The sequence below is a fragment of the Acomys russatus genome, chromosome 19 (assembly GCF_903995435.1).
Source record: "Acomys russatus chromosome 19, mAcoRus1.1, whole genome shotgun sequence".
In the NCBI taxonomy this organism is placed as follows: Eukaryota; Metazoa; Chordata; class Mammalia; order Rodentia; family Muridae; genus Acomys; species Acomys russatus.
The window spans coordinates 42,254,422-42,273,617 of record NC_067155.1 but is presented as its reverse complement, the minus strand read 5'-3'; the positions used below and the strand labels follow the sequence as shown (position 1 = coordinate 42,273,617).

The following is a 19,196-nucleotide window of genomic DNA, read 5'->3' as shown; positions in this document are numbered from 1 at the left end:
AGAGTGAGGATAAAGGGTGGTAAAAAGAAGAACCCACAAATTAGCAAAGGCAAGCTACAGGTAGGAGATTTTTTTTTTTAAAAAGAGACAGGGCTTCTCTGTGTATCCTTGGCTGTCCTAGACTCCCTTTTTAGACCAGGCTGGCCTTGAACTCACAGAGATCCACCTGCCTCTGTCTCTCAAGTTCTGGGATTAAAGGTGTGTGCCACTACACATGGCTAGGTGGGGGCATCTTAATGGAAGGCATGGATCCTGCCTTGGCAACATACTGTGAATTAAGAGGGAAGCTGGAGATGCTGCTGTTGCTGGAAGCTAGTTAGATAGTTGTTATAGTCCAAAAGGGAGGGCATTAGACCTGGCCAAGAGTATACATAGATGAAAGAGGTTTTTAGAGAGCACCCAAAGTCTTGGCAATATTCTCTATTGCTTACACACACACACACACACACACACACACACACACACACACACACACACACCACGTGCACACATAGTTTTCAACTTACCTGGTCCACCCACTCCAACACCTGGGATGCCACCAACACCTGGGATGCCACCAACACCTGGGATGCCACCAATACCTGGGATGCCACCAACACCTGGGATGCCACCAACACCTGGAATGCCACCAACACCTGGGATTCCAGCACCTGGGACCCTAACTCCTGGTCCACCAGGCACTAAGCCTCCAGCAGCTCCTGTAGATGGAAAGAGGCTTGTGCTGAACTCAGCCTTGTGGGGACCTCTGTGGGCGGCCTCCCAGGGCAGATGTACATACAGGTCAGCTTTGGGGACCACAGCCTGCCTTGAGTGCAGGACCACATGCAGATGGGTTGGGGATTCCTCTAAAAGGATCCAATTCACCAGGAAGCAGGGGATGCACTAAGATGGAGCCCAAAGAGACTTCTAATTTGGATATATGTAGCTGAGAAGAACATGATCAATTCTAAAGCAAAATCAAAATATCTGCTGGAGGTACCTAGGCTGTGGATTTTTTGTTTGTTGGCTTGTATGTTTTGGTTTGTGTTCTTTTGCTGTAATATTTTAATTTGTAATACTGGGAATTGAAACCAAGACTTTGTACAAGCTATCACTCTACCACTGAGCCACACCCCCAACCCCTCACTGGGGGATTCTAGGCAGATGCTCTACCACTGAGCCACACCCTAGTCCCTCACTGGGGGGTTCTAGGCAGGTGCTCTACCACTGAACCACACCCCAGCCCCTCACTGAGGGATTCTAGGTAGGTGCTCTACCACTGAGCCACGCCCCCAGCCCCTCACTGGGGGATTCTAGGCAGGGGCTCTACCACTGAGCCACACCCCAGCCCCTCACTGAGGGATTCTAGGCAGGTGCTCTACCACTGAGCCACACCCCAGCCCCTCACTGAGGGATTCTAGGTAGGTGCTCTACCATTGAGCCACGCCCCCAGCCCCTCACTGAGGGATTCTAGGCAGGGGCTCTACCACTGAGCCACACCCCAGCCCCTCACTGAGGGATTCTAGGCAGGTGCTCTACCACTGAGCCACGCCCCCAGCCCCTCACTGAGGGATTCTAGGCAGGTGCTATATAGCAGCATCCCTTCCCCTGCAAGGTCCATGCAGAGCAGGAGGTACCTTCCAGGTAGTGACCAGCATGTGAAAAGCCTCCCTTTGGGGAAGGCCAGAGGTGTCCCTAGACCAGTGGTTCTCAACCTTCCTAATGCTGCAACCCTTTAGTACAGTTCCTCATGTTGTGGTGACTCCCAACCATAAAATTATTTTCACTGCTACTTCATAACTGTAATTTTGCTACTGTGGTGAATTGTAAACTCTAAATTGTAAACATCTGTGTTTTCTGATGGTCTTAGGTGACCCCTGTGAAAGATTCTTTTGGCCCCAAAGGGGTTGCAACCCGCAGGTGGAGAACCACTACCCTAGGTAAACAGAGGCAAAGCCTATTCCTTCTCATGGATCTCCAGTGCTCATGAGGCCCAAGCTTTTCACTTCTGGGGGACACTCACCATACTTAGCAGCCTTGGCAGCAGCCTTGGCAGCAGCAGCTGCTGCGGGAGTTCCAGCACCTGGAAAGACAGGCACAGAGGGTGAGGTGCTACCCTTGTGGCCCCTCAAGGACATCTCCACCCTCCAGCTGGGAGAAGCGTTACCTGCAATGCCTCCAATCCCAGGAATTGTGCCAGCACCACCAGGAATGCCACCCCCTCCAACACCAGGGAAGACTCCAGCTCCTCCTCCTGCACCTGCTGGGACAGGGATGGTGCTATGTGACTCCCCAGTGCTTCTTCCGAGGCCAGACATGAAGGCTCCAGGGTTGCCAGCACATTGTGTGTGTGTGTGTGTGTGTGTGTGTGTGTGTGTGTGTGTGTGTGTGTAGGTGTGAACTTTCATATGTACATGCATGTCAAGGCCAGAGGTTAACCTTGAATGTCTTTCTTCAGGAACTTCTTTCCCCCTTTCTAACATGTATGTGCATGTGTGTGTATGTGTATGCTTTTCCATGTATATGAGAGCACATGCATGTGGTTGTTTATGCATGTGGAGGCCCAAGGTTGATGCCGGAGACTTGCCCCTGATGTTCTTTTTTTTTTTAATATTTATTTATTTATTATTATGTATACAATGCTCTGCCTGCATGTACACCAGCAGGCCAGAAGAGGGCATCAGATCACATCATAGATGGTTGTGAGTCACTATGTGGTTTCTGGGAATTGAACTCAGGTCCTCTGGAAGAGCAGCCAGTGCCCTTAACCTCGGAGCCATCTCTCCAGCCCACTCCTGATGCTCTTTCACTGTGTTCATTGAGGCAGAGTCTCTTAATTAATATGGCTAGTCTTAGTAGCCAGCTTGACTCTGAGAATTCCCCATCTCTGCCTCCTGAGGCTGGAATTACAGGGGGACCATTACGCCTAGCATTTATGCAGATTTCCGGGGGGACCTGAACTCCAGCCCTCATGCTTGCAAAGCAAACGCTTTTAACCACTGAGCCACCTTCCTAGTCCCTACCTTGATTCCTGAGACCGGATCTCTCACTCTTACCTGGACTATGTATGCCAGCTAGCCTGGCTAGCCAAGAGAGTCCCAGGTAGCCACCTGTCTCCACTAACCCATCGCTCTGATTACGCATGCGCGCCACCTCTCCTGCCTTTTTTATGTGTATTATAGGACTCAGGTCCTCATGGTTGTGCAGCAAGCACTATACCAAGTGAGTTCTCTCCCTAGGCCCCTTACCACTTGCAGTTTTGTGAGACAGGGTCTCAACTAGGTAGCTCAGGCTGGCCTTGAACTCTCAATCCTGTTGCCTCAGCCTCCTGGTGGGGAGGCTAGCTTTTTACACACTATTCTCTCACCCAGGGATAAACCTCACTATCTCCAGCAGGGCTTGCCTGGGAAGGTTCCTACCCCAGAGCTCTTAGGTTTGCCCCCAAAGTGTTCATTTCGACACGCTCATTAAAGGAGTCCGATGTTCACAGACAAATCCCTTTCTAATCACTGCTACATACTGAGAAACCACAAGCTCCGTTCCTTGGGCCAGAGGGGCCCCCAAAGGAATGCTGAAGGCTTCCTTTCCCTGTGTTCCGAAGACTCAGCCAAGTTCAGAATCCAAGTGTCTGGCTGCCTGGCTCTGGCAGCCCCTCTCTCCAGTTCCCATGTTCCAGGTTTCCTACCAGTATCAGTCTGCCAAGGGACCTCTGCGCCTGAAGAAAAGCCTGGGGGGCGGGCCCTCCACAGGGCAGAATCGGTTCCTCCTCTAACTTCTACCCCCTGAGCTAGTTAGGGTGTTCTGTCTCCTCCTGACCAGGAAACAGGAAGGTCTCCTAGGTTGGGGACAGAGGAGAGAACTTTGGTTCTAGTGAGCTGACCTCCATTGGGAACGGAGGGAAGATGCCCATGGAAGCAGGGCGTGGTAGCGCAGGCCTGTGATCCTAGCACTTGGGAGGAGGCAGAGGCAGGTGGATCTCTGTGAATTTGAGGCCAGTCTACAAAGCAAGTCTAGGACAGCCAAGGCTATACAGAGAAACTGACTTGAAAAACAAAATAAGACAAACCCCCAAACAAACAAACAAACAAACAACAAAACAAAACAAAACCAACCCCCCAACAAACAAAAATAAAACAAAACAAAAAGAACACAGAACACCCCCCAATCCCCCACACCCCCCCCGACCAACCCCCCCACCACATCATATCCACATCTAGGCTATTGAAGGGACTGCAGGTTTGGGGAGGGGTTATGCTTTTTTGTAGTATTTGTGAAATGGATGTATAACATTAAAAACTGTTTATATGGGTACTACCTATATTTCTTTCACCAGTCACCCTGGCACTCCCATCCTTTTTGACTGAGTGCCTCCTTCCTCTTTTATTCTTGTTTTTGAGGCAGGGTCTCATGTAGCCCAGGCTAGCCTCAAACTTGCCGCATAGCAGAGGAAGGCCTCAAACTTCCAACCGTCCTGTCGCCACCTCCTAAATGCTGAGCCCTCACACTCAGTGTTCTTTCTGTCTGGTCCGCAGGGCAAACTCCACCTGTCTGCTGAGGTCTTTGAATGACAGGCCACCGTCCCTAAGAAGCTTCTCTCATCTTCTCCACTGAGAAATAATGGCTATCAGGGCTGTGTCTACACCCCCTGGGATAGGTGGGCGGAGAGAGGGGTGACAGATGACGAGAAGGAAGGATGTAGAGATGGAAAAAGGATGGGGAAGGATAGAAAGAGGCATAGATTGAGGAGTGGATGGAGGGTAGAGAGTGGGTGGAGGAGGGTGGCAGCTGGCTGGAGGGATGGGTGTATGTTTGGTTAGGAAAGGGCTAGGTGTGAGAAGAAGATAGGTGGGGTAGGTGGATGGATAGGAGAAGGGTGGCTGGAGGGAAGAAGCAAGAGAAGGAAAAGATGGATGGGTGGACTGAAGGGGGGGGATGATGATGATGATGGATATAGCGAGGGAGGAATAGGGAAGGGAAGCGTAAAGGGATGGATGGGGAGAAGGTGTGATAGAGAGGATGGATAAAGGACGGATGATGCTGGGAGGGAGAGGTGGAGGAATGGATAGATGGATGGAAGGCAGGATAAAGGAACAAGGGAAGTGGGGAGCGATGGGTAGGGAGAAGGAGGAATAAAGAGGGAGGGTGGAGAAGATTGAGGAATAGAGGGGTGGATGGGTGGGTAGGGTCTGTGTAGATGGAAGAAGGGAGGGGGATATGGAGGGATAGGTGATAGATAGATGGATAGCGGGCTGGGGGAGGGGGAGTTACATCTATGGGTCATGTTGAAGAAGGGATAAGAAGGGGCAATGAGACCCCCGGCTTGTTATTCTTCTAACCATCATTAGATGGGGAAGTTGGGGGTCTGGAGGCTGGCAAGGATTCTCCAGGGGTACTCACCATACTTGGCTGCTTTAGCTGCTGCTGCTGCCGCCTGGGATCCAACCCCTGGAAGAGGGTGGTGGTGAGGGGACACTAAACACGGTGCAGTGTCCAGCTATGTCCACAGTCCTACACTCCCAGCCTCACAGACACTCAGATGCAGCTGGAGGCTTCATAGCTAGTAGAGGCCAAAGACCCAGGCCAGAGTCTATGTTTGGACCAAAGCCTTCACTCAGGATGGGATAGCTTGTGTTTTGGGTAGTCCCTGGAGATGGGGGCATTGGTGTCCCTTTGGCTGGGAACAGGTGAGTTTTCTCCCCACTTACCTGTTCCTGTAGGGTAGCCAGCCTTGCCCCCTGCACCAGCCACTCCTGTAAAGAAGATGCTTGGTTGTCAATCACATAGACCTTGCCATTCTGCCCTCCCTTGTCCCACTTGTTCCCAGTCTCCCCCACCACCTCCAAGCAGATACAAACATGCGTAAGGGACGCCATCTCAATTTATAGACAGACACGGAGGCTTAGAGAAGGGAAAAAATGGCTTGCTCAAGGTGTTGTGATAAGCAAGAGGGCCACAACTCAATGCTAGGCCAAGTCCCCAGGGCCAGTCTTTGTCCTTTGGGATTTTTTTTTACAAGACAGGGTTTCTCTGTGTAGCCTTGGCTACCTTGGACTCACTTTGTAGACCAGGCTGGCCTCAAACTCACGAAGATCCACCTGCCTCTGCCTCTCAAGTGCTGGGATTAAAGGCATGCACCACCACCACCAGGCCTCCTTTAGGAATTTTTATTCTAGCACCTTGCCCCTACCCCAGGCTAGCTGGGTGCTCCCTTAGCCCATGGCTCAGGCCTTGGTATTCTTGCCAGGCCCATCAAACTGAAGAGTGTCACAGTCCCACAAATTCATGAGGGCATTACTTACCATAGGGCAATTTCCCATTGGTATAGGGTAGTCCGTAGCCACCTATGGATAGGGCGAGGGATGGATGGAGTGAAGGCCTGGGGCATGCATGGATAGTTAGGGGAAGGACAGGGGTGGGGGGAAGGGGTAGGCAGCATATATGGGAGGATGGAGGGATGAACGTATAATGCAGGAGAGGAGGGGTGGGTGGAGAAGGAAGAAGTGATGGGTGGGTGAGTGGGAAAAAAAGCAGGAGAAGGCAGGGTAATGCAGTGATAAATGGGTAGAAGGGAGACATGATGTCTAGAGAGGAGTGGGTGAAGAGAAGGAATGATGGATAGATGGCACAATAAGTGGGTAGAAGGAAGGACTGGGGAACCGGTGCATTGAGAGAAGGAGCGATAGATGGTGAGGAATGGCTAGAGGAAGGAGTGGTGATAGATGGATGGAGGTGGGACTAAATGCCTTGCTTGTCTTCCATCTGCCTGGATGGACAGACTTGTCTCCTCATAGATGATTAGCACTCTGTTGGGGGTTGCCAGTTGCTAATAAAGTCTATCAGACAGAGCAAGGAGAGGAGGCCATTCCTCTCCAAACCTAGGTCCCAACATGGTCCCTGGGGTCTAAGGGCCTATCTTGCTTGCAAGCTCCCAACAGGGATATGGCATTGTCTGGACTGCTGGCTGCAGTAGAGGTGACAGAGTAGCAGAATCTTTCCAATGCATGGTGGAGTTTCCTTTCTTTTTTCTATTTATTCTCTCTTGCTTTTGTTTTGTTTTGTGGTAGGGTCCCATTCTGTTTTGTTTTGTTTTGTTTTTCTGAGACAGGGTTTCTCTGTGTAGCCTTGGCTGTCCTGGACTCGCGTTATAGACCAGGCTGGCCTTGAACTCACAAGGATCCACCTGCCTCTGCCTCCCGAATGCTGGTATTAGAGGCATGCGCCACCACTGCCTGGCAGTAGGGTCTCATTCTGTATCCTTGAAATTACACAATCTTCCTGTTCTAGCCTCCAGAGTTCTGGGAATACATCCTAGGGCAAATATGCCGGGTTATAAGTGGTAATTTTGTGTGTGTGTGTGTGTGTGTGTGTGTGTGCAGATGTGTGTGTGTGTGTGCGTGCATGTGTGTGTGTACATGTATACATGTATGTACAGAGGCTAGAAGACAGCCTTGGGTGTCATTTCTCAGGAGCTGTCCATCTTGTCTCTCTCTCTCTTTTTTGTTTTTCGAGACAGGGCTTCTCTGCATAGCCTTGGCTGTCCTGGACTCCAACTCACAGAGATCCATCTGCTTCTGCCTCCTGAGTGCTGGGATTAAAGGCGTGTGCCACCACTGCCCGGCCCCCATCTTGTCTCTTACTAGCACCTGCGACTAGCTGAGTAGGTTAAAATGGCTGGCCGGCAAGCCTTAAGGATCTTCCTGGCTCCCCTCCCCAGGAAACCCTCTACCTGGCTTTTCTTTCTTGTTTTCTTTTAATGTGGGCTCTGAAGATTGAGCTCAGGTCCTTGTACTTCTGCGGCAGTTTCCTTCTTTTTTCCCATGAGTTATTTATTTTATGTCTGCATGTACACCTGCCCGCCAGAGGAGGGCACCAGATCTCATTATAGATAGTTGTGAGCCACCATGTGGTTGCCGGGAATTGAACTCAGGACCTCTGGAAGAGCAGCCAGTGCTCCTAACCTCTGAGCCATCTCTCCAGCCCAAGCGAACAGTTTCCTAAGTGAACCATTTCCCTACTTCTCTAAGTAGGGCTGCTTACCCCAGTATGAACCAGTATGAATAGGACCGAACAAGTCCCCTTGAGGCTGATTTCCCAGCAGGAAGCTCAGCAAACAATCCCTTTTATTATTAGTTACTATGAATAGTATTATTATTAGTGTGTTAAAATTATATAATATTATGGTATATTAATATTATAATTATTATATAATGTTTATTAATAGTAGCATGTGTTTGTATATGTATATAGATGTGTATGTGTTTGTGTGTGTATGCATGAATGCCAATGTGTGTGTGTATGTACATGTGTGTGTTTGTGTGTACGTGTGTACATGTTTGTGTGTACCTGTATGCATGGATACCACTGTGTGTATATGTATGCATGGATACAACTGTGTGTGTACATGTGTTTATATGTATGTGCATGTGTGTGTACATGTTTGTTTGTGTGTATGCATTGGTACCACTCTGTGTGTGTATACCTTTGTGTGTGTGGGTGTGTATGTGTGGCTACAGCTGTGTGTGTACATGTGCACATATGTGTATGTATATATATGTGGACGTGTGTGTGTGTACTACAGTGTGCAAGAAGAGCTCAGAAGACAAGCTCAGGTCCTCACGCTCCACTTATCTGAGGAAGAGTTTCTTTGCTGTTTGTTGCTGTGCACACCAGGCTAGCAGGCCTGTGAACTCTCAGAGATTCTCCTGTCTTTCCTGTCCCCATCTCATCAAAGGAGTACTGGGGTTACAGCCACACGCTGCTGCACTCAGCTTTGAGGGAGTTCTGGGGATTCGAACTTGTGCAGCAAGTGCTTCACCCACTGAACCATCTCTTTCAACCCCAGTCAAGTATCTTGAACCCTAACTCTGGCTTACCTGGCAGCTTTGGGGCTTTGATGGGGTAACCCAGTGGGACACCAGGCTGCTGTCCCCCAAAGGGCCCGACTCCTGCAAGAACAAAGAAAGTAAACCCAGGTCCCAGGCCTTGGGGTGGCAGCCTCTTCTCAACTCCCTGCCAGCAAGTCTACTCTCTGTTGTGGCACTCTGGACTTGTCCTGCCTCTGGGAGACTTCCTATCTGTGCAGACCTTAGTGCACTGCTGGGTGTCTGGGTTCATTTTGGATCCACATTGATGGAGTTTGGGTTAGGACAGGGGTTCTCAGCCTTCCTAACATTATAACCCTTTAGTTCCTCATGTTGTGGTGACCCCCTTCCCCACCATAAAGTTATTTCATTGATACTTAATAACTATAATTTTGCCATTGCTGTGAGTCATAATGTAAATGTCTGATATGTGACCTCTGTGAAAGGGTCATTTGACCACAAAGGGGTCGCAACCCACAGAGGTTGAGAACTTCTGGCTTAGGAGTTCATGCCTGAGACTGATGGCCCTCTGGGTAGTAGCCTAGCTTTTTATCTATCTATCTATCTATCTGTCTGTCTGTCTGTCTATCTATCTATCTATCTATCTAATTTTTGGAATGTGGGTTTGGGGATTGATCTAAGGTCCTCACAGTATTAATACTTCACGAAGTCTTGTAGTGAGACACATGAGGGAGATGGGGCAGGTATGGAGAAGCTCCTGTCTAGCCTCTGAGTGTCCTCCCATCTCCTCACCTCGGGAGAGCAGCTTCAACTCACCTGGGATTCCACCAAAAGCACCACCTCCACCTGCAAAGACAAAGAGCTGCCACTGTGGCCCAGCGCTGAGTGTGTAAGGCACTGAGCACTCACTGGCTCTGGCTTCTCTTTGTGCTGGACAAGATATCTACCACTGAGCTACACCCCAGCCCCTCACTGGGGATTTCTAGGCAGGGGCTCTACCACTGAGCCACACCCCAGCCCCTCATTGGCAGATTCTAGGCAGGTGCTCTACCACTGAGCTACACCCCAGCCCCTCACTGGGGGATTCTAGGCAGGTGCTCTACCCCTGAGCCACACCCCAGCCCCTCACTGGGAGATTCTAGGCAGGTGCTCTACCACTGAGCCATGCCCCAAGCCCCTCACTGGGAGATTCTAGTCTAGGCAGGTGCTCTACCACTGAGCCACACCCTAGCCCCTCACTGGGAGATTCTAGGCAGGTGCTCTACCACTGAGCCACACCCCAACCCCTCACTGGGGGATTCTAGGCAGGTGCTCTACCACTGAGCCATGCCCCCAGCCCCTCACTGGGAGATTCTAGGCAGGTGCTCTACCACTGAGCCACACCCCAGCCCCTCACTGGGAGATTCTAGGCAGGTGCTCTACCACTGAGCCACACCCCAGCCCCTCACTGGGGGATTCTAGGCAGGTGCTCTACAAGCTAACCACACCCTAGCTCCTCACTGGGGGATCCTAGGCAGGTGCTCTACTTTGAACCATATCCGTTAGCCTTCTTTTTACTTTTAATTGGAAACAGTGGCCCACTGTTGGCCTTGAACTTTCAAACTTCCTGCCTCAGGCTCCTGAATGGCTTGGTATTATAGGACTATGTCACTAGGCCAGGCTTACTCTATGGGTTTTCTGAATAGCATGCTGTCTGCCCTTCCTAGCCGGCAGAAACAGGGCTGGGACATAAGAAGTACTTCTCTGTCCCCACAGAGGTTCCCAAATAAGCTTAGAATCCCATATACCCCAGGCTAGAGGGGCCTGTAGACCGGTAGAGGACCCTACCTTAACCCCCAGCAAAGTTGGCTTTACATACCTGGAACCTTTGCCTTAACTCCTGTGCCAATGGGAACTCCAGGGAGCACCCCCACACCAGGGAAACGAGCTCCTGAGTGGCAAAGACATTGGTGATAGACAGTGAGGGGAGGGAAACTCTGCTTGGTACCCCCTTGCCAACCTTAGGTCTACTCATGAATCTCTTTCAGTACTGAAGGCCAATCACAGGCATCACTCACAGGGCAAGTAAAGCAAGGACCAGTTTGTGGGGACTTTCTTCTCCTTTGTGGCTCAAGCTCAGAGGGTTTGATTGATTGATTATTTATTTATTATTTTTTGGTAGTGATGTGACTTGAATCCAGGGCCCTAAATATGCTGGGCGATTCTAGGCAGGTGGTCTACCACTGAGCCACACCCCAGCCCCTCACTGGGGGATTCTAGACAGGAGCTCTACCACTGAGCCACAACCCAGCCCCTCATTGGGGGATTCTAGGCAGATGTTCTACCACTGAGCCACAGCCCAGACCCTCACTGGGGGATTCTAGGCAGGTGCTCTACCACTGAGCCACACCCATAGCACCTCACTAGGGGATTCTAGGCAGGAGCTCTACCGCTGAGCCACCCCCCCCCCCAGTACTCTTCCTACTTTTTGAGACAGTAAAGTTACCCTGGCTAGACTTGAATTTTTAACTCATCTATCTCAGCTTTCCAAATGCCTAGATAGCATGCCTGTGTCACTAGGCTTGGCTGGAAGATTTGAGTTTTAATCCTAACTGAATAAGCCTGATTTAAGTCTCGGTGGACCTCAACTGTAAGTTATAGATCCATCATGACCAAGCTTAGGAGAAAAGGCACAGAGAGATCTTTAGTCATATCAATCACCCTGAATATGTCTGATTGCAGAAGCTAACTTATCAGGGTTGGGTCTAGTTAATGCTTGCATGGGCAAAAGCATGGAGAAGCACAGACAGGGTGACACGCCTCATAGAGGCTACCACTTAATGGATTGGAAACTTCCAGACTCTCCCTCCTCTCTTGCCTCCCCTAGGGCTTGGCTGCCTCATCCAGGAAGGAAGGGGTGCTCTGTCAGCAAATCCCCGAATCTGGGCTTTTGGGGGATTTCAGGAGGCTTTGCTGGGTGGGGAGGTAGGTTCTGGCGGGCAAAGAAGTGAGGGGTAGTTCCTAGGGGGGGTCTCCTGTAAGGCAGACTTCCTGGGCGTGGCTATCCCTGGTGACTCAGGACTTTTGGGAAAAAGCTGGCTATGCTGGGGAGTCCATCTGTCCTCTGAGGATTGGCTTTAGGCTGCGAGGAGGGTGTTGGCTTGGGGTGAGGGATTGGGTGGGGCTGGGGAAAGCTGACCTTTGTTGCCAAGGACCTAATGTTCATTAAGTTGAACTTGGACACTTAGGGAAGCAGCCATTGGCCTCAGCTGGCCTCAGCTTTAGGAGGAGGGAGAAGAGGGGGTACCAGTGAGAGAGTACATCCCTAATTTTCCCCTTCTTTCCTTCCTTCCTTCCTTCCTTCCTTCCTTCCATCTATCCTTCCCTCCTTTCTTTCAAGATAGAGTTTTGTGTAGTTCAGGCTGGCCTAAAACATGTTATGTGGCCAAGGATGACCTTGAACTCGGGTCCTTCTGTCTCCACCTCCCAAGTGCTGGCATTACAAGAGTGCATTGCCGTGTCTGCTTTCTGAGGTGCTGCTGCTGTAGCCAGGGCTTTGTGTATGCTAGGCAAGTATTCCACCAACTGAAGCACATGCCTGACCTACTCTTTTAAGAACTTATTTTATGTGTATGGGTGTTTTTGCCTGCATGTCTGTCTGTCTGTCTGTCTGTCTGTCTGCACCATATGTGTGCCTGGTGCCTTTGGAGGACAAAAGAATTGCAGATGGTTGTGAGGTGCCTGGGAATTGAACCCAGGTCCTCTGGAAGAGCAGCCTTTGCTCTTAAGCACTGAGCTATCTCTTTAGCCACCATTCTTTGTGTGTGCACGCGCAAGCGCGCATGCGTGTGTGTGTGTGTGTGTGTGTGTGTGTGTGTGTTTAAAACTAAGGTCTTGTTATGTAGCCCAGGGTGGCCTCAAGCGTAAGAGTCTTATGCTTGAGTCTTCAAAGTGCTGGGATTAAAGGCTGAACCACTACAGCTGGTTTATGTGACGCTGGGGAAGAATCTGTGCTTGGTAAGCATTCTACCAACTGAGCTATGTCCCCAGCCCTTCCTCCTTGTCCTCACCTGTGCCTGGGAGCACTCCGCCTGGGTATACACCTGGAAGACCAACACCTGGAGGTGAAAGAACAAGAACCCTCAGCAGAGGTTCTGTCACAAGCCCAGATAGCGCCGGGGGCAGCTATCCAGGACCTGAAAGCCAGTGTGCCCCCTGGGGTGGCTAAGGACAGGCATAACATGGCTACAGCACTCCCCACTCTGTGTTAGAGAGCCTGTAGGCCCTTCAGGGCATTGATTTAACTGTCTCCTGGAGCCCAAAGTCTGTTTACACAGCCCAGTCAGCCCACCTCAAGTCTAAAGGCTTCCAGATGCTCGCCTTTTATTTAACCTGAAGTCACTTCCTAAAGAGCATGGGGCCAAATGAGCACCAGATGGGTTGCCGCAGGATGTTGGGCTCGCCTCCAGCTCTACCGGGAACAGCTGTGGGCCCTCCTGTTCTGACTCAACATTTAAAACCTCAGTTTCCCTATCTGTGATCCAGAGCCTGTCTGTGGGGTTCTCTTTCTTGCTTCAAGAGCGTAGAACTTTCTCGAAGTCAGGTCAAGTCACTCGGTCTCATTGTCCAAGCACAGGTCTGATGCTTTGGATCTGGTGTGTGAGGTCTTCCCTTCATCTTCCAGTGTGTTGGAGTGGGGAGGGCTCTGACCTCTGGAGACTCCTAGACCTCTGACCTCTAACCTCCATCCCTCCATACAGTCTGCACTGACCAGGAACTTTTCCAGGCTTTCCTCCAGCTCCGACACCAGCTCCAACTTGTGGCACCACAGCACCTGAGCACAAAGGATTACAGAACTGACTCCACTCAGGCCTGCTGGCACCACCCACCTTCAGTCACTCAGATCTGGCCACCATACCTGTGGATACTCCTAACCCGCCGATGCCACCAATACCACCAACACCACCAGGAACTCCGCCAACTCCGACACCACCAGGAACTCCGCCAACTCCGACACCACCAGGAACTCCCCCAATCCCACCAAGCCCGGCCCCTGCATAACCAGAAGCAAGAAAAGTCAGGGGTCAGACAGGGACTGTGTATTGAGGGCTAGGTATTAAGGTTTGGTCCTGTCACCAAGCCACTTCAAGACTGGGTACACTTAGCAGCTGCCCTCATCATGTTCCATTGGGAGGACTCCCCACCCCACGCCCCTTCTATCCCCTGGGTCTGGATATCTGGGAAAGCCGGTGGGGGGGTTGGGGGGGGGCGGGGCAGGGGGTTGGGGGGGGGCTGATGGAACTATCCCTAAAATGCCACTCACCAGCTTTGGCAGCAGCTTTATAAGTTGCAGCAGCCCCTGCTGCTCCTCCAGGCACCAGAGCACCTGCCCCTGGGTAGGTGCCCGCAGGAAAGGCTCCAAGACCTGTGGAGGAGAGCATAGGTGAGGTCCCAAACTGGCATGCTCAGCGGGAGTTGCCGAGCCTCAGCCCAGCCAGGACCCCTTTACTTGGGGGTGAGGAGTCAAGAGTCTGTGTCCTTTGAAAGTGTTTGGAGTCGCATGGTGGCCCCTGCTCACCAGCAACGGAGAGTGCGTTAGAGCAGCGGTTCTCAACCTGTGGCTCCCAACCCCCTTTGGGGAGGGGGTCGAACAACCCTTTCACGGGGTCACCAAAAAAAAACCACCGGAAAACACACTTACACTATGATTCGTAACAGCAGCAAAACTACAGTTATGATGTAGCAATGAAAATCATTTTAAGGTTGGGGGTGACCCCAACATGAGGAACTGTATTAAAGGGTTGCACATTAGGAAGGCTGAGAACCAATGTGTTAGAGGATGTGTGTGCCTAACTGCCCAGCTCAGCCTGACAGAGCTGTGTGAATCTTTTAGTTTTGGGAGACAAAGTCTGGCTATGGATGTAGCCCAGGTTGGCCTGGAAATCACTATGTAGCTGAGGCTAACCTTGAACTCCTTGATCTTCCACCTACCAAGTACTGGGTTCACAAGATGGAAGCCAGAGCAGGCAAACTGTCTCAAAATGTGTGTGTGTGTATATATATAAATATACATATGGATCTGAGGCAAGGTCTCACTATATAACTCTGGCTGGACTGGAACTTGCTATGTAGACTAGGCAGGTCTTGAACTCATAGAGCTCTTTCCGCCTCTGTCTCCTAAGTGCTAAGTTAAAGGTGTCTGCTACCATGCTCAGCCTCAAAATTTTGTTTTTTTGAGACAAGGTCTATGTGGCCCAGGTTGGCTTGGGACTTCCTATGTAGCCCAGGTTGGCCTTGAACCTCATATCATTATGTAGTAGTCTCCCAAATGCTGATATCCCAGGCGTGCGCTACCACCATTCGTGGCTCCCAGATGGCTCATATGCCTTTTCTGGTGGGCAGATCCACCCCTGGGGCTCCCAGGAGATGTCTCTCCCTAGTCTCATCTCTATTTTTACAACTGTCTCCTGGGTGGCTTCTTTGGAGCAAGTGACACTGGTGTCACCCTTCATCCACATGCTCACCAACACTTGGCTCAAACTCTGTACCCTGATTGCTCTTTATCCCAGGCAGAGGCCCTAGGCTGGGCTGGGGAGCTGGCATCTCGCTCTGGAGTCGCACTAACCTGCCCCAGGGCCAGCACCTGCAAGTCCTCCAGGGCCTGTGGGGAGAGATGGAAAGAAGTAAGTGTGTGGGTTTTACACAGTGAGGGAGGGAGTCTACATGGAGTGGGTATCTAGGCTGGTCCCTTTGGTGCTGAGGTGGAGGGCATCTGATCCTGAGAAATCTGCATCCATTAATTAGTGGCCAGATACTTTGTGCGGCGCTGACATGACTGTCTCTGACAAGTCTGATTAGCCTATGCATCTCCTAGGAGGGCCTGGTAGCTTCTAGGACTCAGGACTCAGGACTCAGGAGGCTTTCTGTAAGGGCAGAAGCTCCACCCTAGACATTTTCTCTGCTTCCTTGATGGTGTGTCCTGACATAGCTTCCTCCCCTCCACCTGGATCTGTAAAGCACACCCGTACCCCACCTGCTTTCTGCTTTTTTTTTTTTTTTTTTGAGACAGGCTCTCAGGTAGCCCAGGCTTGACTCACATCCCCTATGCATCTGAAGGTGACCTTGAACTTCGGATCCTCCTGGTCCTCTACCTCCCAAATGCTGGGATTTCAGGCAGTTACCAGAAAGTCCAGTTTATGTGGTACTGGGGTTGGAACTAAGGGCTTCATGAGAGTTAGGTTCCCCCACCCTGGGCGTCCTTCCCCTTCAACATCTAGCCATCTCGCTGTCTGGAATCTTCCTTGTTAGGACCCAGGAGCCAAATGGGTTTTTCTGGCTCTCTCCTTCCCACATCTGGGCCCGATCATTTCTTCTCCTTCTCCAGGAGACATTCCATGGCCTTGGCCTTGACCGATGGGCTCGGTAAGGTTAGAGTTTTGGAGGCTTGCCGTGACAGGTTTGTTTCCAATTATGGGGAAAAAAAAAATCTCTCTTGCCAGCACCAGCTCTGGCTGTGGGGTCTAGAGCTGGAGGGCAAAGTCTTCTCAGGGATCCCCCCCCAAACATAGGGTCTGCTGAGCGCCAAGGAGGGGGGTTCTCCTTGACTCTCAGTGAATCCCATCTTCTGACCAGCTTTCCCCACTCATCCTCCAACTGTGTGAGCGCTGAGCGTGGAGCTTGGTGGTTACCAAGCATGTGCAAAAGACCTGGGTTCCATCCTCAGCACCATAATACACACATATACACACATGCATGGATGCATATATTGCAGACATCTGTAAGATGGGTCCATAATGAGCCATGTAGCATGGGATGGTGGTGGGCAGGGACTGAGGCCGCCTGGATTAACCATTTCCTGGCTTCACCTCCCTGTCCCTGTCCCTCCCGAGTTCTGTCAACAGTTCCTTTCAAGGCATTCCTGTTTCTTATGCTTGTAGAGGACGGGGGGTGGGGGTGGGCAGGCATGCTCAGTTCTTTCCTGTCCAATGGAGAGGCTAACAGGGCAAGACTGGGTAGGAAGGGGGTTGAGTCTGGGGGCCAGCCTGGTCTCTGCTTTGCCTGATCTTTATCAGAGGTTGTAGTTAGTTTATTCTCATCCCTTCCAACCCCCCTGTGCCCTCTGACTTTTGGACTCACCTGCTCCAAATGCCCCCAGAAGCCCAGCACCTGGAAAGGAGAAGAAAGAGTCAGAGTTGGGTCACAGCTGGGAGCCCAGGGCCTTACTTGCCTACCTGCTTCTTTTGGGAGTCAGAAAGTTCTAGATTCAGGTTCGGCTGCCCCTTTCCATGGTTGGTGTAGCCTCAGTTTCCCCATCTTTATTATTGTTTTAAAAATGATAACTCTTAAAATTTTTTATCTATCTATCTATCTATCTATCTATCTATCTATCTATGTATTTTTGGTTTTGTGAAACAGGGTTTCTCTGTGTAGCCTTGGTTATCCTGGCCTTGCTTTGTAGTCCAGGCTGGCCTTGAACTCACAGAGATCCACCTGCCTCTGCCTCCTGAGTACTGGGATTACAGGTGTGTACCACCACCATGTCCAGCTTACTTTTTTTGTTTTTTGAGACAGGGTTTCTCTGTGTAGCCCTGCCTGTTCCAGAACTCACTTTGTAGACCAGGCTGGCCTCGAACTCACAGAGATCCACCTGCCTCTGCTTCTCAAGTGCTGGGTTTACAGGTGGGCACTGCCACTGCCCCTGGCTATTTTCACTTTTTAAAATGATGTGCATTTGTATGTGTCTGTGTGTGAATATGTGCACATGTGTGTAGGTACCCACAGATGCCAGAGGTCAGGTCCTCTGAAGGTGGGTTCCTGGCCACTGTGAGCTGCCTGATGTAGGTGCTGGGTACTAAACTTGGGTCCTTAGTCACTGACCCATTTCTCTAGTCCCTTAAATTAACAACGGTAAAAGATTGGTTATTTATATTTTCTATGTATGAGTGTTTTGCCTGCATGTATGTATGTGTATCACGTGTGTGTCTGGTGCTGGGGCAGTAAAGGGAGCTAATTCCCTGGAATTGGAGTCATGTGTGAACCACTATGTACATGTTGGGAACTGCACCCTAGCCCTCTGCAAGACCATCAAGTGCTCTTAGTGGCTGGACCGTCTCTCTAGCCACTTATGTTTTCTTTCTGAGGCAGGGTTTCATGTAGCTCTCACTGGCCTTAAATTCAGTATGTAGCCAGGTCTGACCTTGAGGTCCTGATCCTCTGGGCTCTACCTCCTGGTTGCTGAGATTACAGGCACTTGCCCCCATGGTTTATTACATGGTGCTGGGGATGAGAGCCAGGATGGAATTCGTACATGCTAGGCAAGTGTTCTACCAACTGAGCCACAATCCCAGCCTCTTTTTTTTTTTTTTGAGAAAGGGTCTCACTATGTAGGCCTGGCTGGTCTGGAACTTGCTATGTAGAATGGGCTGGCCTCAATTTATAGACATTTGCCTCTCTCTGCCTCCCAAGTATTAGGGTTAAAGGCATATGATACCACGTCCTGCTTCCCCACCTCCATCCCTTTCTTCTTTGCTTTAGGCTCTCACTACGTAATTCAGGCTGGCCTTGAACATGCATGTAGCCCAGACTGGTCTTGAGCTGGTGATTTTCCTGCCTCAGTTTCTACAATACTTAACCCACTCTGTAGCCCAAGTTAAACTTGAACATATCCTCTGGCCTCCGCCTCTTGAATGCTGTGGTGACAGCCTTGTGTCACTGTGCTTGCCTAATATGTCCACTTACTTGTAGCTTCCATGATCCCTACCTTCCTGGGGCCACTGAGGTTGTGATCAGGAAACACTTACTGTGTGCCACTTGCCCTGGTGTCTCATGGGTACTGGTCCTGGCTCCTTCCTGTCCTTCCTTGTACCCCTTGTTTGTAGTGGCGGGCCAGCCGGCTGGCCTCCAGCTGGTGCTCTGGGTGTAGGCAGTACTGGCTCCCAGCTGCCTGGTCCCCCACTGAGAGCTCAGGCAGGGAGGCGCCTGCCTACAGCACCCACATGGAGGAACAGCTGCCAAGCCAACCACCCCCTCTCCCGGGGGATTAATTGTTCCCAAACACGATACGTATAATGCCTGCACCCCATCCCATCCTGCTTGGGTAGGCCCGGACATCTCCTTAGCCAGGATGTGGGGACCTTCGTTGGGTTATTATTCATGGTGGCCTAGCCAAGTCTGGTACACCCTTTGGTCTATCCCGAGGTTAAAAAATGACCTTGGGAACTGTACCCAGTAGCACATGCCTGTCACTTCAGCTACTCAGGAAGCTGAGGCAGGAGGATCTAAATTTCAAGGGCTATCAGGGCTATATAGTTCTAGGTCAGCTTGGATGACTTAGTGAGACCCTGTATTAAAAAAAAAAAAAAAAGACAGCTCAGTGGGCAGAGGCAATTGATGCTAAGCCTTCAATAGCTTGATTAT

General features: G+C 50.8%; 1 protein-coding gene across 1 annotated transcript in view; it reads right to left on the bottom strand.

Moving 5' to 3' along the window:
- LOC127203366 (elastin-like) overlaps positions 1–19,196 on the bottom strand; it is a 34,291-nt gene that overhangs the window by 3,268 nt on the left and 11,827 nt on the right. The window contains exons 5-19 of the mRNA XM_051162137.1: positions 16,917–16,946; positions 15,406–15,441; positions 14,104–14,205; positions 13,699–13,833; positions 13,552–13,614; positions 12,851–12,898; positions 10,660–10,731; positions 9,618–9,647; positions 8,853–8,924; positions 6,279–6,320; positions 5,685–5,729; positions 5,377–5,424; positions 2,147–2,239; positions 2,003–2,062; positions 507–698 (exon numbers count right to left, since the gene is read on the bottom strand). Of these exons, the coding sequence (XP_051018094.1) occupies positions 507–698; positions 2,003–2,062; positions 2,147–2,239; positions 5,377–5,424; positions 5,685–5,729; positions 6,279–6,320; positions 8,853–8,924; positions 9,618–9,647; positions 10,660–10,731; positions 12,851–12,898; positions 13,552–13,614; positions 13,699–13,833; positions 14,104–14,205; positions 15,406–15,441; positions 16,917–16,946 (1,068 nt within the window). The remainder of the gene's footprint in view (positions 1–506; positions 699–2,002; positions 2,063–2,146; positions 2,240–5,376; positions 5,425–5,684; positions 5,730–6,278; positions 6,321–8,852; positions 8,925–9,617; positions 9,648–10,659; positions 10,732–12,850; positions 12,899–13,551; positions 13,615–13,698; positions 13,834–14,103; positions 14,206–15,405; positions 15,442–16,916; positions 16,947–19,196) is intronic.